The sequence below is a fragment of the Pleurodeles waltl genome, chromosome 10, assembly GCF_031143425.1.
Source record: "Pleurodeles waltl isolate 20211129_DDA chromosome 10, aPleWal1.hap1.20221129, whole genome shotgun sequence".
Lineage (NCBI taxonomy): Eukaryota > Metazoa > Chordata > Amphibia > Caudata > Salamandridae > Pleurodeles > Pleurodeles waltl.
In genome coordinates, this window is record NC_090449.1 from 406,029,321 (window position 1) to 406,048,113 (window position 18,793).

Here is an 18,793-nt window from a genome sequence, read left to right on the forward strand (position 1 = left end):
TTTATCTTGGGATCTCATATGGGGCAACATTACTTCCAAAGTGCTTATTTTTTGTGCTAACCAAAATGGAATTTCTTCACGTTTGGTGGGTACTTTACCCATTATTGAATGCACAGTTGTGGGATTAATCCCTGCTGTAGCTGCATGCAGTTGTGCTGGAACAGCCCTTTCTGGTGCGGTGTTTAAGGTCCGCATTACAAATTATGTTAAGCAACTATATATTTATATTAAATTATTGTATAAGCAGTGTACTTCTGCTACTGCCGTGGTACCTACATTAGGGTTTGTTGCGTAGGTAGCCAACTCTGACCACACAGGACCATCATTACTTAAAGGACCTAGGGGGTCATTCTGACCCCGGCGGTCTAAGACCGCCGGGGCCAGGGTCGGCGGGAGCACCGCCGACAGGCCGGCGGTGCCCCGCAGGGCATTCTGACCGCGGCGGTAAAGCCGCGGTCGGACCGGCAACACTGGCGGTCTCCCGCCAGTGTACCGCCGCCCTTTGGAATCCTCCAAGGCGGCGCAGCTAGCTGCGCCGCCGAGGGGATTCCGACCCCCCCTACCGCCATCCAGTTCCCGGCAGTCCGCCCGCCGGGAACCGGATGGCGGTAGGGGGGGTCGCGGGGCCCCTGGGGGCCCCTACAAGTATTTCACTGTCTGCTTGCCAGACAGTGAAATACGCGACGGGTGCAACAGCACCCGTCGTACCTTCCCACTCCGCCGGCTCGATTACGAGCCGGCATCCTCGTGGGAAGGGAGTTTTTCCCTGGGCTGGCGGGCGGTCTTTTGGCGACCGCCCGCCAGCCCAGGGAAAAACTTAGAATACCCTCCGCGGTCTTTCGACCGCGGAGCGGTATTTCGGAGGGGGGAACTCTGGCGGGCGGCCTCCGCCGCCCGTAAGGGTCAGAATGACCCCCCTAGTCTAACATTTTGTGGAATGTGAAGTAAGGCGCCATCAAGCCAATTTTGGTGTTCTTATTAAGATACTGGTATTTCTACATACAAGTATGGTCTGTATTGTGCAGATGCATTTGTGCAGTATACTGATGAAATGTGTTTGAGTTCCTACTTGCTGCTGGAAAGGTGATCCAAGAATTAAAAACTTCAGTTCTGTATGCTTTGTGAGTCTCAACTACGAACTTAACCTCCCCTCCCTCATCTGTGAGGCCATGGTTTTTGAAATGTGTTATGAGGGGGAGTCACATGTTTGCTGCAATTATGACCTGTTGAGGGTCCCCCAAATTTGAAAACGGTCAGTTCAGAGATAGAAACACCAATTAGGGGAAATAATTTTTTAGGATTCAATCTTGAACAACCTACAGCCAAATATAGGTACTACCTATTCAGCTGAGGATGTTATGATATCCCTAATACCACAGACGTCTCCGTATAAGTCAGTTAGGGTGCCTTTAGCACATAAAGAGCAGAGATACTTGGGAGATCTGTAAAGTTAGTGCCTAACCAAAGTTGGTGGCCCCATGTTGCAGGACTCTCGTCATTGGGATGGGACTGCTTGTTTTGGACGGCAGCACCACCATTTGTGGGGGACTGAGTCTTATCCCACACCGTCTGATAACTGTCAACCTAACCCTTTCGGCTAGCTAGCAGCACCTCACCAGAACCCAAAAGTAAAGATGATTTATGGCAGCCTGACGCATGGCACTCTGACGTCTTAGGGAAGTTGTGTTGGGACAGATCTTACCCCTTTCTCTGAGTTACACAAGTCTTATACATACAAAAGACAAAGAGAAGCAGGATTTGGTTCAATACATTTTATTGAAGCAACTGCGTTCTCTTTAAAATGGCATGAATTGCGTGTAAAATGGCATGAATTGCGATTTTCAGGACAATGAAACACAACACTATTATTACGGTGACAAGAAAAGTGTAACAAATAAAAAGTCCCAGTATTCTGTCACAATAGTGAATCTAAAATTCCTACCTGCACTTCTAAAAATGTACATGAGAGCGATAGCAGTGTTAGCCCTAATCTGCCTGTACTAGTCTCTGTAAGGAAACCCCATCCCCATACCTGAGGAACAAGCAGGGGGTGCCTTTTGGTCTATTGACAGTTCCCCAAGGGGATGGAGAAAAGACACTAGGTTCAGAAGAGCTGCGACCACATGGTACAGCATAAGATGGCTGGCTGGAATATTCCTTAGTTTCTGGTAGCGTGTTGTTTTATAATAAAACATGTTGTTGTTTTGAGAACTGCCCTAATATGATGATGCATCTTTTCTGTGTAAGGTAGACATTGTGCTCTTGGACAGGCAATACTCAGTAAATTATGATGGACAGCCTTGTGCAGCCTTGGAAGGAGCACAAGATGGAATGTGCAAAAGAACTTAATAACAAATTCAGCGGGAAAGAGCAACTGATAGAAATAATAAAACATAATCGCTAAAAATAATCTTTTGTAAAAAAGTAATAAAAAGAAATAAATGACATGAACTAACTAAAAGGACATAGGCCACAGGCCAGGAGCTAAAATAAATGTTCCCATGCAAAGCTCCAAAATGACCCCACAACACTGTTAGCCTGATGGTGGTCAAAGAAGGAAATTAGAGGTGTACCAAAGCTTGACCAATTATTTTTGGTCCTGATATTGCAATCATTTACCAGGTTCCATGAGGAGGCAGCAACATATGGTACACTTATATCGCATATGAAAATAGGTATTTTGATTTTGCTGTTTCTTTCCTGGACTCCAAGGGCCAGATGTACAAAGCTTTTTGCACATCGCACACAGCGAATTACGCTGTTTGCGACGTGCAAAAAGCACTTTGCAATGTACAAACCTCGTTTTGCGATTCAGTAACCTTTTACTGAATCGCAAAACAGGTTTGCGAGTCGCAATTAGGAAGGGGTGTTCCCTTCCTAATTGCGAGTCGCAGTGCAATGCAGGATTGCTTTGTTACCGAGAAGGCAGTCACAAACCAATCGCAGTTTGCACCCTTTTGAAATGGGTGGTAACCCATTCGCAAAAGGGAAGGGGGCCCCATGGGACCCCTTTCCCGTTGAGAATGGCACTGCAAACATTTTTTCAGAGCAGGCAGTGGTCAAAAATGAAACAAAAAGTTTCATTTTTTGTTTTTGTAATGCATCTCGTTTTCCTTTAAGGAAAACGGCCTGCATTATAAAAAAAAAAAAAACTGCTTTATTAAAAAGCAGTCACAGACATGGTGGTCTGCTGTCCTCAGCAGGCCACCATCCCTGTGAGGGCTGGCATTCGCAAGGGGGTCGCAAATTGCAACCCACCTCATGAATATTCATGAGGTGGGCCTTGGCAACCCCCTTGCGATTTGCAGATGATGTCAGGGACACCATCCAACATTGCGAGTCGCAATTTGGAATGTTCCTACATCTGGCCCCTAATTACTCTCTACGCATTCAACATTACCCTAACAGAATTCAGGAGCAAATACCGGGAGAATGATGTAAAATTGACAATGAGGTGGCCCCAGCCTCCACAGCTCTTCCCTTCCAAGGCTCCACTACTTGTGCATGATCATCCTACCTTTGACCGCAATGACTTACTATGCCAAACCTCACCCCCAACAGGAGTTGGCAGTGCCTTGGCAGGCAGACATGTAAAAAGCACCCTCAATCTCTGCACAGTGCTGCATAAGACTTGGTATTGTAGGTCACTGCCAGGGTCATTGAGCTATTTGTGCGTGTGCCTATGTGCAGCTCATCTGCTGTTACCTCGCTAGCCAGCTTCTACAGGATTTACTAGTGAGCCCAAGTGAGTAGCTACCTTTTGCACTGAAAGAGAACTTAGGGCCTGATTTATGAAAAGTTAGCTCTGCCTTTGCGTCATTTTTTGATGCAAAATCAGCACAAACTTATAAAATATAATTATATTTTGTAAGTTTGTGCCGCTTTCGCATCAAAAAATGACGCAAAGGCAGAGCTAACTTTTCATAAATCAAGCCCTTAGTATGAAAAAATCAGACATAACTCATCCATCCCTTTTCCACGTGTGTGCAGTGCTAATTGTTTGTCCGCTGCATGACAGAACCTCCGCCTGTCAAGTTTTTCCTTCTACCCCAAACAAGCACAACCTCCTTCAACTCTCTCTGTGCCACTCATAGACTATTTTGTCTGCCTAGTCTGCCACCTGCCATTTTCTAGCGCTGCCGTAGAGAACGTATCTTAAACTATATCTGAGATAACAGCAGTTGCCATCTCACATTGCCTCACCCCTTAATTTGGGAGGGATGCAATGCATACATGCCCATAGACGAGATGCAGATGGGAGACTCATGATCTTTGAAGCCAAAATGGTTTTATTTTAGCTGTTTCCCGCATGGCATTGCCTTTGCTTTAATAGAAGTCAATGGAGACCATACATTATTGGTGTTGTTTTTTTTTTTTCAAAAGCTTCCACTTCCCTTTTCTAAATGTTGACATGTGCAGGAATGTTGTCCCTTTGTGCGCTATGTTGTAGGTCATGTTTTCTCCCCTCTCAGGAGGGACTGCTGGATGTATTCCATTTGGTGATGTAAGCATCCAAATTAAGGGAGGTGAAAGCCCCTGCCTCAGCACCTCTTGGCCCCTGCTACCCACCATTGTGTGTTGGTGTATCTCGTGTTCTCTATGGAACATCCCAAGATCTAGGGAATAACATCAAATGTGGCAATAGATTGTGAACGTGTCCATCCTATGCCATTATCTTCACTATTTGAGGCCAGCCCTGTTTTTTAGAATAGGACGTATGACTTCCTTTCTGTGTATGGATGATATTAAATTGTTACCAGGGAAAAGCCTTGGTTTTAACATTTATGTAAGTTTTAAATGCAATTCCTCTCTCTGTACTTCTGCAATCTCATGAGGGGGTTATTGGTTTTAAAAGGAAGGGGGCTATTCTTATCCACAGTGATATTATGACAGTGTGGCTAACGTGTAGGTAGGGTGGAAGGTGTTCCAACTCACTCATACTTAGGAACTACATTTAAGTGTTCCAGTCATAGTGGATACAAAGATGAGTAAAATGAGCACGTAGTATGGCTTGGGTGAGACGGGAGAGAAAGTAAGTGACAGAAAGAAATACTGGAAGGAAAAGGGAGGGGGAGAGAAAAAGCGTATAGGGACAGGCTCCACTTTTATTTGAGCCTGATACAATTAATCCTATTGAATTGAGTGACAAAGGCCCTACTAATTCAAGTGAGTATGGTAATTCAGTTTGTAGTATCCTCTATATGTTTTATCATTAATGGTAGAGTCATTATTTGTGTTTTGTTTTGTAGGAGACACTAGAAGAAAAGTTCCCGAATATTCAGTCAACGGCAATGAATTTCATGAAGGTAAGGAAGTGTAAGACATTGAGAAACAGTTTTTATATGGACACTACCTTTCCCAAAAAGATGTTTGTACACTAGAGAGGTGTGACAATGGGAATGTTTAGAGGCGTTACAAGTCATGTTAGCAATGCCTGGTGGAAAACATGATTGTACTATACCTATAGATTGCTAGTTTTAGTTTGCATTTGCAGTTTGCGTCCTCTTTTGTCCCCTCAGCTGTCCACCAAGGGAAAGCAAACCAAAGAATGACCACATGTATCTCCTGCTACGCACCACTATTGCCAAAAAGAATCTAAAATAAGCTCTGACATAACAGATAGTTTAGGCTTTTGTATTGATGAATGTTTTTTTCTGATTCTCTAACTAGAACAAGTATAGCCTTACTAGCAGTGCAAGATTCAGTCCAACACTTTCCCTACTGTTTGCTCATTTTGGAGTAGAAATTGTAAATCTGCTCCATCCAAAGTACAACACTTTTCCTACTGTTACTCAGCTTGGAGTTGCAATAGTCCTTATGATCCCTCCAAAATACTAACACTTGTATTACCGGTGGTCAGTTTGGAGTGAGAGTAGTAAATCTGACCCTTTCAAAGTCCAACACTTCCTGTACTGTTGCTCAGGTAGGACTGGGAATAATAAATGTGACACGCCCAATGGCAATATTTGTTTACCTTTGCTAAGGGTGGACTTTTAATAGTTCATTTTACATCCTTTGATGTGTGTTTTTATAGTTTTTGTTTGAGTGGAGTCACAATGGTAAAAAAAAAATTTATGGTGTTTTTTTAATTGTTCATTTGCTTGGAGTTAGAATTGTATAAATGTTACTCATTGTTTTCAAGTTACATGCATTTTTATTCATATTTATATAGTTCTACTTATATATGTTTTTGAATATTGTTTGTTTTTTCTAATTGGTCTTTTAAAATCTGTATTTGTTTTACAATTTTTAAAATATTTTTGTTAATTTATTTTAAAGTTTGTATTGATTTTAATTTTATAGTTTTACTTTTTGTTTCCTTTGTGTTTTACTTTTTGAGAAATATTAGTTTTAGAAGTGTATTTTTATTTAATTTGAATGACTTCATATTTATATATTATAGCTTTAATTTTATTAAATATATATGTATAACAGTAAATTTAATAGCATATTTTTGAATTCATGTATTTATATTTGTTTTAATATTTAATTTAATTTGAAGTTTTCTTTCAGTTTGTTAGTTACTAAATATAGCTACCTTTTCATCTTATATAAGTCTTTAAGCCTGATTTTCAAAAAAATGTTCAATATTTTTTGTTACTTTAAGGTTAAATATTTTTACATATGTAAAGTTATCTATGTATTTTCGATATTTTTGTTCAGGATGCACTTTCCTGGCTGTTAACTTGATACTCCATGAACTATTGTAATACCTGCAGGGCTATGAAGAAAGCAGAACAAAAGCATGGCAGGCTGACATTTGAACAGAAGAGAGCCTGCAAAGGACAGAGGGAACCCAGCCTAGTGCACATAGGTTTGAATCAGAAAAAAGTGTAGGCTGCTACTGACTTAGAAGTTAAAGCTGAGAAAATCAGCCATCCTACCATGTAGCTTGATCAAATGAAGGAAAGGCGTGTTAAACAGGGTGGGTTTTGACATGGCAGAACACAGAATACTGCATCTAGAAGATAGGGCCAATGCTACTGGTAGTACTGTACTGTACTGTGCATACCAAAGGTTTTGGTGGTTTACAGGCAAATAATTAAGCCCCTGAGGTGTGTTCACTGTACAACAATATTCAAATTATTGGATTGCCTGAGACCACAGAGCTAGGTAAACAAGTGACCTTTGTTGAAACAATGGTCATGGAGGTTATCGGAAGATCCCTTTTTTCAGATGTATTCATAATTGAGTGAGTACATAGGGCCTACAGCCCTCTGCATCCCTAGATGCAACACCAAGACCCATAGTTTCCCGCTTTTTCAATTATAGAGACCGAGATCCAGCATTGCTGTTGGCAGGTGAGAAGGGATGGCTTGAGTATCAAGGATCAACATTATTCTTGTTTCTGGATTTCAGTGCTGCGGTATAGAAACCAGTCCCTGAACATTAAACATGCTATGTTGTAATGATCGCAATTAGAACTGAAGCATGATGGACATGTGCATTTTATCACTAACCCCTTGAAAGCTGCCAAGTTTATCACAACCAGCTAAAGAAACATAATGAGGAGCATCAAGTAGACCAGTGCTTGACTGAGAAAATTATTATTATTTTTAAAATATTTTTATTGAGTTTTCATAACAGATCTATGTACCATGATTTTATGATCACATTAACAGGATTTGGTTGATCTAGTGAAACATTTACATTCAAACAACAAAAACAAAATGTACACATTTAGGTCCAGTTATATTGTCCAGTATATTTGTCTGCTATTTCTGGCTGATAAGTCTTGTATTTTGGTGTTAGTTGGCCCATCTACCCTATTGTGGTCTGCTTGTTTGTAGTGGCCAGGGGTGCCGTTCTATTAGAGTATTAGTGGCGTGTGTTGGGGATGAGTTTGTGTTTGTGTTCTGTATAATTGCCCTACACTTGTTGGCTAGTGTGGGTGTCGGCGGGTGTAGGGAGTAGGGCGTAGGAATGGGTGTGTTCACGTCTAGTGTGTTGTGTCACGGACGGTTGCGTAAGAGTGTTCTAGGTGGGCGGTTGCTGTCTGGGTGTTTGTGTCATTCCGCTGTTCATGGTGGTTTCTCATAAACTTTAGCCTCTGGTTTGGCTACTTGCATTTCCCAGGCTTTACAACCTGTGTGTTGTTGACCCTCCCGCGCTAGTTTCCTTAGTACCTGGTATTCTATGCGGGGTCAGCGCAGCGTGCGGGGGTGCCAAGTTTTCAGATCGGGTGCGTTGGGTGCTTTCCAGTTCATGGCTATCAGTCTTTTGTACATCACATAGGCTAGGTCTGCAAACGTATGTAGGTGTTTATGTTTTTTTACTCTTGTCCTCAGCCCTAACAGGCAGGACTTGGGATCCACTGCCAGTGCAAGTCCCGTCAGTTCTGTGATTTCTTTTACCACTCCATTCCATTCCTTTTGAACCCGAGGGCAGTCCCAGACCATGTGGTAAAAGTGTGCCAATGGGACGTTACATCTAGGGCAAGCCGGGTCTGACCCAGGGAACATTATTTAAATCCTGACTGGCGCTAAATATGTTTGATATGTGTAGTTGAACTGTGTGTAACGGAATCTAGGATTTCTCAACACCCCGCAGGTGTGGTATAGGGCTTTCGACCAGTCTTCTTGAGAAATCGGGTCCGGTAGGACAGTGTTCCACCTATCCCTTGCCCTTTCCAGATTGGGTTCAGGGGACTTACTCAGGAGTTTGTATAGGTTCGACACTATTTTTGTTTGGATATCATATTGCAGCATATGATGTAGTGTGAGGGAGATCTCTGGCTCTTGATCTCCGGCCGCCCATGTTTTTTTAATTGAGTGGCATACGGCATGGTAAGCTAAAAATTGTCCCGGGTTCACTGCTTTGAGGGCTTGTATAGATTCGAATGTCATTAGTTTTCCTTCCTCAAAGCAGTCTCCTACTAATTGTATGCCCGCTTCTGACCAGACCGCGAGTGAGTGCGACCCAGCCTCAGCCCAGCCAGGGAGCCGTTCCAGAGGGATGAGCGGCGAGTAGGGGTGCTCCTTGTGTCCTTTTTGTACGTACCTCCCCCAGCATGAATGTGCCACTGCCATTAATGGGTTGTCAGATGCACTTTTTAGTTTTTTATTTGTTAGCCATGTGAGCAGAGGTGCCCCCTGAAGTCGGGCCGACAGCCATGCAGACTCCACCGACTCGGGCCTGTAGATCCAATTCAGTATCCAATGTAGCTGTGCGGCAGCATAGTAGAGTTCGAAGTTGGGGGCGCCCAGGCCACCTGCGTCAATTGGGCGCTGCAACGTGGAGAGTGCAACGTGCGTCCTGGCCCCTCCCCATATAAGATGCAGCAAGACTGCATTCAGATTGCGGAAAAAGCTCCTGGGGACACTGTGTGGCAGTGCCACAAAGTAATATAGCAACCTGGGCAGTATCAGCATCTTCGCCACCGCCACCTTACCCAGTGGTGATAGTGGTAGTTTATTCCAAAAACGCAGCGACCCCTTCATGGAAGCCAGTGCTCTCCCCAGATTACCATCTCTGAGATCCTCTGTTTTATGAAATATGTGGTCCCCTAAGTATTTAAATGTTTTGAAACACCATTCCAGGCGTCCTGCTGGGGCGTTTTCTTGTCTCGGCGGGGGCCATCTAGTTAGTGGGTACACGCATGATTTTTCCCAAGTGGTTGAGATGCAGTCGCCTCTGACCACTGCCTTGTGTGCATCCCACTCTACCACTCTTAAGGTTGTGGATTCGTCATTTATTTGCCAGTACTGTCTCAGTGCTGTGTTCAATACTTCTGTGAATGCCTGATCTTGGAGAGCTTCCACCTGTAGTCTCCACGTGGGGATCGCTGGGCGTTTCCTGCCCCAATTCAGTGTTATTTTAAGCGGTGAGTGATCCGATAATGTCTTGGCTAATTATTCTGTCCTATTGACCAATGCACATATGTCCTGGGTTCCCCATATTATGTCTATTCTGGTATGTACTTTGTGTGGTATTGAGTAAAATGAGTATTCCCTCCGTTGTGGGTATTTCATGCGCCATACGTCATGGAGTCTCATGTCGCCAGCCCATGCCTGCAGTGGGCATCTGGCATTTCTATTTGCTGTTGCTTTCAATAGAGTGTTTGCCCTGTCTAATACTGCATTCGGTGTGCTATTGAAGTCTCCGCCCCATATGGCAGGGGCTTCAGGGTTTACCAATAGTGCTGGAGTAAGTGTGCCCAGGAATTCAGCTATCGCGCTATTAGGGGCGTATATCCCAATTAATGATAACTGTCTGCCGCCTGACTGACCTTCCACTACCACGTATCTGCCCCCTTGGTCTATCCTGTGCAAAGTTTGGAGATATGGGACGCCTCCTGCTATCCATATCAATGCTCCTCTATTTCCCCCTTACATTGTATGACCACTCACCATTGGTGCTAAGGAATTAATTTTCTGAGTTTGCCAGAAGGTGTTGCACTTGAGGATTCCTATTAGATGCTCTGTGGGACTCTTCTTTCAGCTTCAAAATAAGCTTGGCCATCACAGAGTTCTTCAGTACCAACAGAGGGTCAAACCCAAGATTCTCTATGTCTTGGGAAGCTTTCAAAGTCTACATGTGTGCCACCTCTGTGGTTAAGCAGATAGACAGCCTTAAGTTAATTTGTGTGCATGCTTTAGAGTTTTATGGCTACGCTAGAGACAGAGTGCAATTAATTAATTGTGCAGAGACATAAAAGTAAAGTTAGACTTATTCCAAAATGTTGCAGAACGCGAAGTTCAATAACTCGGCAACAATACTCAGGCATGTAGCAACCAAAAGGTAAAATGCCCAGCTGGATTCTGTCCTAGTTGTTGCGGAAAACACCCCAACAACCTATGGTTATAGCATTACATTCAGGGATTGGGGATCTGGTTAGTGGTAAGCTAGCAATCCTTCTGGAATTTGTTGATCATGACACTGATTTATGTGCCACTAGAGTACAAATTAAGGAATAGGTACATGGTGTGGTGCTTGCTTGGGTAGAAAGAGTTATGAGGAGCTTTATGGTAGAACTATTGAACTAAGAACAAGATCAAGAGTGCTGAAGATGGTTTTCTGATGGGAGTAAAGTCCCAGACTCAGATGGGCTGGCAACCAAATTTCATGCAGAATTTAGAAATGAATTTGTAACGCATGTTTTAGACCTATATGGGTATGCATTGCCAGTAGAGCAGCTTCCACCTACTATGAAAGAGAACCTAGTGATAGCACTACTGAAGCTGTGCAAAGACAATAAGGAGTCTCAATCTTACAGAACAGTGCTGTTGCGAAACTCAGACAACAAAATACTGGCTCAAGAATAGTACAAGTACCAAATATATTAACTCAATTGGTGGACAAGTAGTTACTGCCTGACCACTTGGTTACAACCACAAGCATCATCTCTGAACTGTGTTTGCACTGATGTATCAGATAAGACTAGACATTAGGGCAGTAGTGATTTTTATAGATGCAAAAAAGACCTTTACGTAGCTTGAATGGCCATTCCTGGTGTTATGCAGAATGGGCCTAGGAGCCTAGATTATCAATGTGGTAGGCCTACTTTATGCTGACCCTTGGGTAGAGTTTGGATTGGTGGGTTCATGTGCAATGCCTTCATTATATGTATCAGCACAAGGCAGGACAGCCTGTTATTGTTCCACCAATAATAGCGTAAGCTATAGAGCTGCTGGCTTCAGGATACTCATCTGCACATGGTACAACATTTCCAACCTGGAAGCTGTTACTCTGACTACACACTGATGATATCTTGTTATTTCTTAAGTAGTTGAGGATAATCTAGAGACCCTTATTTGTTTCATCATCAAATTTGGCGAGTTACATTGCAGTAAAATTAATTGGGCAAAGTTGGAGATGTTCCCATTCTCACCTGCAAACAGCATGCCCTAGTGTGCAAAGGTTTGAGGGGTCATGTAAGGACTCATGGGAGGATACTTAGGCATCTACATATGTACAGATAGAAAACTAGGGCTCTGGAATAATTATGGTCTGGCAATAGACAGTGGACCTGGTTGCCTTGGCTATAATAGGAGCCATCATTCTGATTAAGATGCAGGTTATTCCTAAATGTCTATGCTTGCTGTACCTACTCGCAAACATTTCTTTATCCCTAAGCAAAGTTTTTAATGCCTAGCTGCAATTTGATATCTAGGCTTGTACAGAACAGCCCAGGCCCTGCTAGGAGATTTTGACACTGTCAACGATGGAGGGGATTTGCAGCGACACACTTTGAATGGTATTGCTACACAGCCAAATCACATCTTACAATACACTTGTTTCACCTGGCAAGCCAGGTCCCGCACCTACCTATAGAAAGAGACCAGGTAAAGAAGGGAGAAAACAAAACACTGCTTGTGTCTTGATTGCCAAAGACTTCAAATCTTATTCAAAGTGTCAGATTTATAAACTGGCAGTTTGGTCAATGAGTAGGGCACCAAGCTACATGTACATTTACTCTCTATCAAGACCATAATGAACAGTCTGCTACAAGGGTGCCTATTACATATAGGACAACTGTTTTCAGACAGAACCCTTTTTTTTACCCTTGAGCAAATCTGGGCAGTAACTGCACTGGGTGCTAGTAACCCCTTGCAGCTTACTCAGTGGTGTGCAGCTACATTCAAATGATGCAGTGCTGAATCAGTGGCTCTCTGGCGGGAAGAAACCTCCGACCTACACAGGGTCCCCATAGTAGTGGAGTGGGACACTCTCTTGAATGAGTTGCAAGAACTCTTGGAAAAACCCTAACCGTTGGTGAACACTTGGCAACCGCTGTGCTCACATACATGTATGACTGCATCTTTAACCTACACCCTCCCCCTTTTTCTCTTTATCAGCATATCTGCCCTTAAAAGAGTATACTGGTAATTTTGCAGTGTATGCCTGTTCTCTAGTTTCCACACTATGAGTTCTGATGAAAAATGATAGAGTCTCCCCATATAGGCCGACGCTCCTACTTACTATGTCATTAATAGTTTTTTCGACATGTCTATGATGACCTGGCAGTTAAATTATTTTTACCGTATTATTATACATCTAAGTGATGTTTAGAACCAATGACTCCTGCCGTGTAATATGTCTGTCTCAGCATGTTCAGACCCTCTTATTATTTGGGTAACAGTTGATACGATATTGCTATTTGTATGTGTTTGTACCTGATACACATCTGTATAACAATACAAAAACGAATAAAAATTGGTTAAAATAAAAAACTGTGCTGGGTATTCTAGGATTACTTTAGGATGCACCAGGCCACCAGTGCATGCTTTGCCTCCTTTACTGATGAGCCTGCAGAAATTCCCTGATTGATTCACCTGCTGCCTTCTACTAGTTTAAGTGGTTGGTTATCAAAGCTCTATTGCTTGGATGGAATATTGCACCATGGAAGACAGCATAGTGTGGAGAAATTGGGAGACAGATATTAGATGTGAGATGATGAAAAATGTGGGTGATACTGACTGTAAGTAGACTAAGGGCCTGATTTAGATCCCGGCAGAGGGAGTTACTCCGCCACAATGGATATCCTATCCACTGTATTACAATCCCTTTATAGCCTATGGGGATCGTAATACGGTGGGCGGGATATCCCCCAGGATCTAAAGCCAGCCCTATGTTAATATCCATAAACTACAGACAAAAGCTTATACACTTCAAATTCCTGAACAGTCTAAACTTCATGCCGCTGTTTCTCTATTGGATAGACCATAGGTTGAGTTCAGCAGCGACCGCTGCAGATCTCAAGGGGAGGGGTGGGCAGACTCGGTGGGGGAGTTGGGGAAGGGGACAAGGTCACAATAAATAACAAAAAAATAAATAATAATAAAAACAAATACAAAAACGTACCTGTCCGGACGCCGCAGGCCACCTCCTGCTCCTCTTCAGATGGTGTCCCAGCAGTCCCTGGGAAAACAGCACAGGCTTCCCCACGTACTCCTGGCGCTGCTCTCATGCTACACTTAGCATAAGAGCAGTGCCAGGATTGGTGTGAGCATCTTGGTCTTCCGCTCTGACACTGCACTGGAGTCTTCTGTGCAGTTTCTCCAACCCGGCTCTGCAACACAGCCAGGTTGGATATACCTAAGTGCACATGTCAGTTTGGCTGACCTAAGACGGCAGGCCAAACTGACCTTCGCACCTAGTGCACTCAATCCACTCCTCCTCCCCACTCCCAAGGCCCACCCTCGCCCCTCCCTCCACACGCTGGCTCAGCTGAGCCAGCATCTGAAAAATTAAACAAAATATTGTTTTATTTTTCAGCTGTTGGCTGTTAGCCAGCGGGGCGACTCTCCTTCGCCATTGCGAAGGAGCCACCCCTAGTTGAGCTTAACTGTAAGAGATGTGGCAGACTTTCTACATTTGGCCAAATCATGCCCCACAATCAGTGCATGCAGGGCTGAGGTTGCTGATACTATAACTGAAATAATTTCAGGGCCAGTTAAATGCTCCCCATTGATGATTCTACTGGGGTGTGTGGCAAAGGTTTCTTGCTCAATTAGACTCCTATAACAATGTTATTGATACAGGTGCTGGCAAAATGTATAGCTACCAGAGTTTGGATAATGGGCCCACCTCTGAAGCTGCAGGACTGCATGAAGGATGCAACTTTATGTAATGAAACAGTGACTCGCCAGGCAGAATGTGCCAAGGCATACAAAGCTAAATAGAGCTATAAATAGAATCCTGAGTGATCAAACTGATGTGCTGATTTCAGGCACAACTATAAGATTATTCTGCAGAGTAGGAAACAAACTATTAGAGAGGATGATTGGGAAGCTTTATTTTAGACAAGCAACCAAAAGAAAAATACAATTTTTTGAAAAGTATTAAATTCACCCTAATTTAGGGAGGTTTCTTTTCCTTCCCTTCATGCTGTAATTCTTCCATAGGCCTGGGTCATGCACTTTAGCAATGTATTCAAACAATTGTTTCCTTATTCCTTGGATGCTACCACGGAGATAACACATGATGACTTCATCTCTCCCGCTGCTCCCTGTTTGTTTGAGCTGACTTAAGTCACAGCAACAATTATGATTTGCAGAAAAGGAAATCTCCTGGCCCAGTGGGGGGACCATTGATATTTTTCAAATTAAATATGTGGGGCCTGCTACTTACTAATGTGATATGGTATGCAAGACTGAGTGGCAAATTATCATCCTTGTCCCACTCACTGATCTTACCTATATTTTAAAAAGATGCAAAAACAGATGCCAAGTCTTATTGCCCAATTTCCCTCTTAGACTAATTGGTGAAGTTTTTAGAGGAGAATCCTGCTATCCATACTGGAAAATTGGGTAGTCGATAACAAGATTTTAGCAGACGTTCAGTATAGCTTACAAAGATCATCAAAATCAGGTAAAGACTTTTCGAGATATGAATTTTTAGAGGTTTGGAAAATCAACACAGTGCAATTTCTGGAGCAGTAATGTTATCCTATGGGGAAAAGACAAATACTGCCTTCAGGCACTTTACAACGACTTATATGACTGTTCTTCTGGATAAGGTAAGTATGGGGCAAGGGGTTCAAGGCTGCACCAACAAGTCACTTCGGGAGGCAGTGGGACGTCCGGATGCAGAGGTGCTTTTCAGCATTGGGTGCCCTAATTTTAGAAAGAGGCTGAAAGCAAGAACTGGGGGTGGCAGTCTGAAGGAACCCACAGAGGGGCTTGACCCTTGAGAGCCTCATGCATGTATGGACACCGTTGGCCACTTCTCCTTGGACTGTGGGGCTCGGTCGTCAGGTCCCGGTGCAGAGGATACTCGCAATTGGAAGGGGCCTGCAGAAAGAGGCTGCAGGAGGCATCAGGAAGTCCACAGTTAGCAAACCCAAAGTGAGCTTTCGCTCTGATTTCTCTGATGGATCTGGGGATCAGTTGAAGTGGCACCGTTGGCCCACTTCAACTTGGGCTAGGGGGCACGTGTGCAGTAGTGCTGTCCTGTATCAGGTTTTGATGGTCCGGAGCCCTTGTGTGTCTTCTCTGGTGCCTACAGAGGGCAGGGAAGTAGCACCGCTAATCCACAGGAAACCCTGGTTACTTCTCAAAGTGCTGGCAGACCCCCCAGGCTTTTGGAAGCAGAACAGCTATAAGACGAATCTTCTTTGGCACAATTTTCGAGTACAGCAGGCAGCTGGTGGGGCTGGGGACCAGTCAGTTGCTGCTCCTCAATTTTTGCTTTTTGCTCCTCTTCGGGTCCTTTTTTGTTTTTAATCCAGTGAATCTGAAGTCTTGTTATTAGGGGATCCCCTAAATACCCAATTTAGGGGTGTTAAGGGGAGTGAAGGGCAGTAGCCAATGGGCTACTTACCCCTGGGTTCACCGCACCCCCTAGATGACCACTTCCTGTGGGGAGTGGGCATCACCCTGTCCCCCAATTCCTAATTCCACCACATCCAAAAGGGTGGAATTCCTAATTTCGTGTTCACTTTAGCCTGACAGTGCAATACACCTCCTGCATAGCTAATTTTCCCACCTGTCCTGGTGCCAAATGGGCCTCAGGGCAGGGGTTGCCTCTCCCAAGTCTGGGGGAAGCAGGGGGTTGCATACCTAAGGTGGCAGGCACTTTGAAATTCCTAGTTATGGTGTGCAGATTTACTGCCATCTAATTGGCAGAGGTGATAACACCTCCTGCCAGAGTAAGCATTTTTTCTGATCTCGAAAAGCAGAATCTCTCACCTCCACGGGGTCGGAAAGTCAAATGTAGTGGCAGGTTGATTTATACCAGTCACTCAGCACACCAGAGGACTAGTAGATTTTAGGGTGCACCTCTAAGGTGCCTTCTGGGTGCATGTCATAATAAATATAATACTGGCATCAGCATGGATTTATTAAGATGAGGTGTTTGATAACAAACACCAATATTTTCCGTGCAGCCATCATGTTGCTTGGTCACTTGTGCTGACCAAAGTCCAGTACCTACTTTAAGGTGGCTGCCCAGTCACTTGCAATGCATAGGAATAGAGCTAGACATCACAGGGGCCTATCTGCTCATGCAGATATGTCTTCACATTATTATAATGCACCCTGTCTTATGGCTCATAAGGCTTGATGTAGGGGTGACTTACATATAATGCATGCAGTGACTTTGGCATAGCACACAGTGTGTGTGCCATGTTGTATTTCCACTCAGGGTTTGCACCCTGACACAGTCTGCAATGGGAGGCTGTGTGCAATTTGTGTGTGGGTCCCTTAGGGTGGCATAAGTTAAGCTGCAGCCCTTAGGGCAGAGGTCTCCAAACTTTTTAATGCCGCGCCCCCCCAGTTGAAAAATAAAAGTCATTGGGCCCCCCTCAGAATTTTTCACAATTATTTTATAAACATGGCAATGTTTAAATATGTCTAAACCTATTTAAACATTGCAGTTAAGTACTGTTACCTTTTTAAAACTGCAATAACATGCTTCTGCTTAAAACAAAGGCCTGTTATCTGTATAATATTTATTTTGGCCAGAGTCTGGGGCCCCCCCTGGGATCACTTGAGGCCCCCCTAGGGGGGCCCGCCCCCCAGTTGGAAGACTTCTGCCTTAGGGACTCTCTTTAAGACTCATGCCCTGGGTACCAGGGGCACCATTTACTACAGACTTACAGGGGTGCTAAGGTACTGTGCCAATTGTAAAAAAAAAATAGACATGCCTTGCTTTTAAGGAAAGAGCATTGGCTCTAAGGCCTCAGTGCACTGTGAAACCAGCATCCAATAGCTCGAAAAGGGGCATAAAGTTGGGGGGCATCTACAAAGAAGCCCAGTTCCTACAAGTTGCACAGGAGATTGAGCAAATCATACCTGCTAATTTATGCTATGCATCACCAATCTCTATCCCTCCCTTAGGAAATCCGCACTCAATGTATGTTCAGTTTTTAGTCTAAAAACATTGTTCATATACTGTAGGTTGAAACCATTACCTCGGACCATCATACGCCCTGTGTAAATCTAAAAAAAGTAACATTGAAACTACTTGATTAAAAGTGCAACATGCCTGCTGAGAAAAGTAGGTCGTTTCTCACACTAGATGTCAGCACTTGCTCAGGATTCTAACGTGGTTCAAACTCCCCTTGGTCATTCTATCCCTTGCCCTCTTTTCTGAGCCAACCAAAAAATGAAAGTACTGACTATAAATCAATCTTTACAGCACCAACGCTTTATATTGTAAAAAAGTGAATTATATTTGTCAGTGCTTAACAATAAACCTGCATACCCATCGTGCATTATTCATGTATTTATTATCAGTATCGATGCAGTGTTTTTCGTTTTTTTAAACAGGGGAAATAGTGGCCAATGGGAAGAAAAGCATGATGCCTGGGCTAAATTTAGATTGTTTTGGTCACATCGAAATAACTTTCACCTGTGTCTTTAGCTGCCTTTGGGCGGGGTAAAAAACGATTTGCTAAGCACAATGAAAAAGGGCAAGGGAAGGGAGGACTTATGTCTGGATGGGGATATGTTTTGGGGGTAGCCACATCTTACTGTTAAGAGTTCCTTTCTATCTCATTATATGCATCACCGTCCTGCTCAAAGATCTTGTGCCATCCAGATTCCTTATATGGTACAGTTCTGCTGAATAGTCGGTGCAAGACCATTATTGTTCCATTAAATGCATTTAATTCCTCGGGGGCTGCCAGTCGGTTTTATCCAAAACCTATTTTTTCTGTACTCTGGACTCAGTGTTATGTATATAGCAACTCATGTTACAACATAAATGTGTTGCGCCCCACTGCTCCTTGGACTAGATTCACTTTGTTTCAAATGTGTAAACATTGGATATTGTGTATTTGGCCGTCTTGCTGAGGGATGCCAGTACTGCGCCATTATTTGTATCACGCCGATCCATGGCTCTACTATAC

General features: G+C 43.6%; 1 protein-coding gene across 4 annotated transcripts in view; it reads left to right on the top strand.

The window, feature by feature from the left end:
* The window catches only part of LOC138261570 (cyclin-dependent kinase-like 4), a 1,634,859-nt gene that overhangs the window by 1,374,182 nt on the left and 241,884 nt on the right, over positions 1–18,793 (top strand). For 3 of the 4 annotated variants that reach the window (XM_069210650.1, XM_069210649.1, XM_069210646.1), the window contains exon 8: positions 5,250–5,306. The exons of the other annotated variant lie outside the window; for it this stretch is intronic. In XM_069210650.1, coding sequence (XP_069066751.1) covers positions 5,250–5,306 — 57 coding nt within the window. The remainder of the gene's footprint in view (positions 1–5,249; positions 5,307–18,793) is intronic. 4 annotated transcript variants of the gene reach the window in all.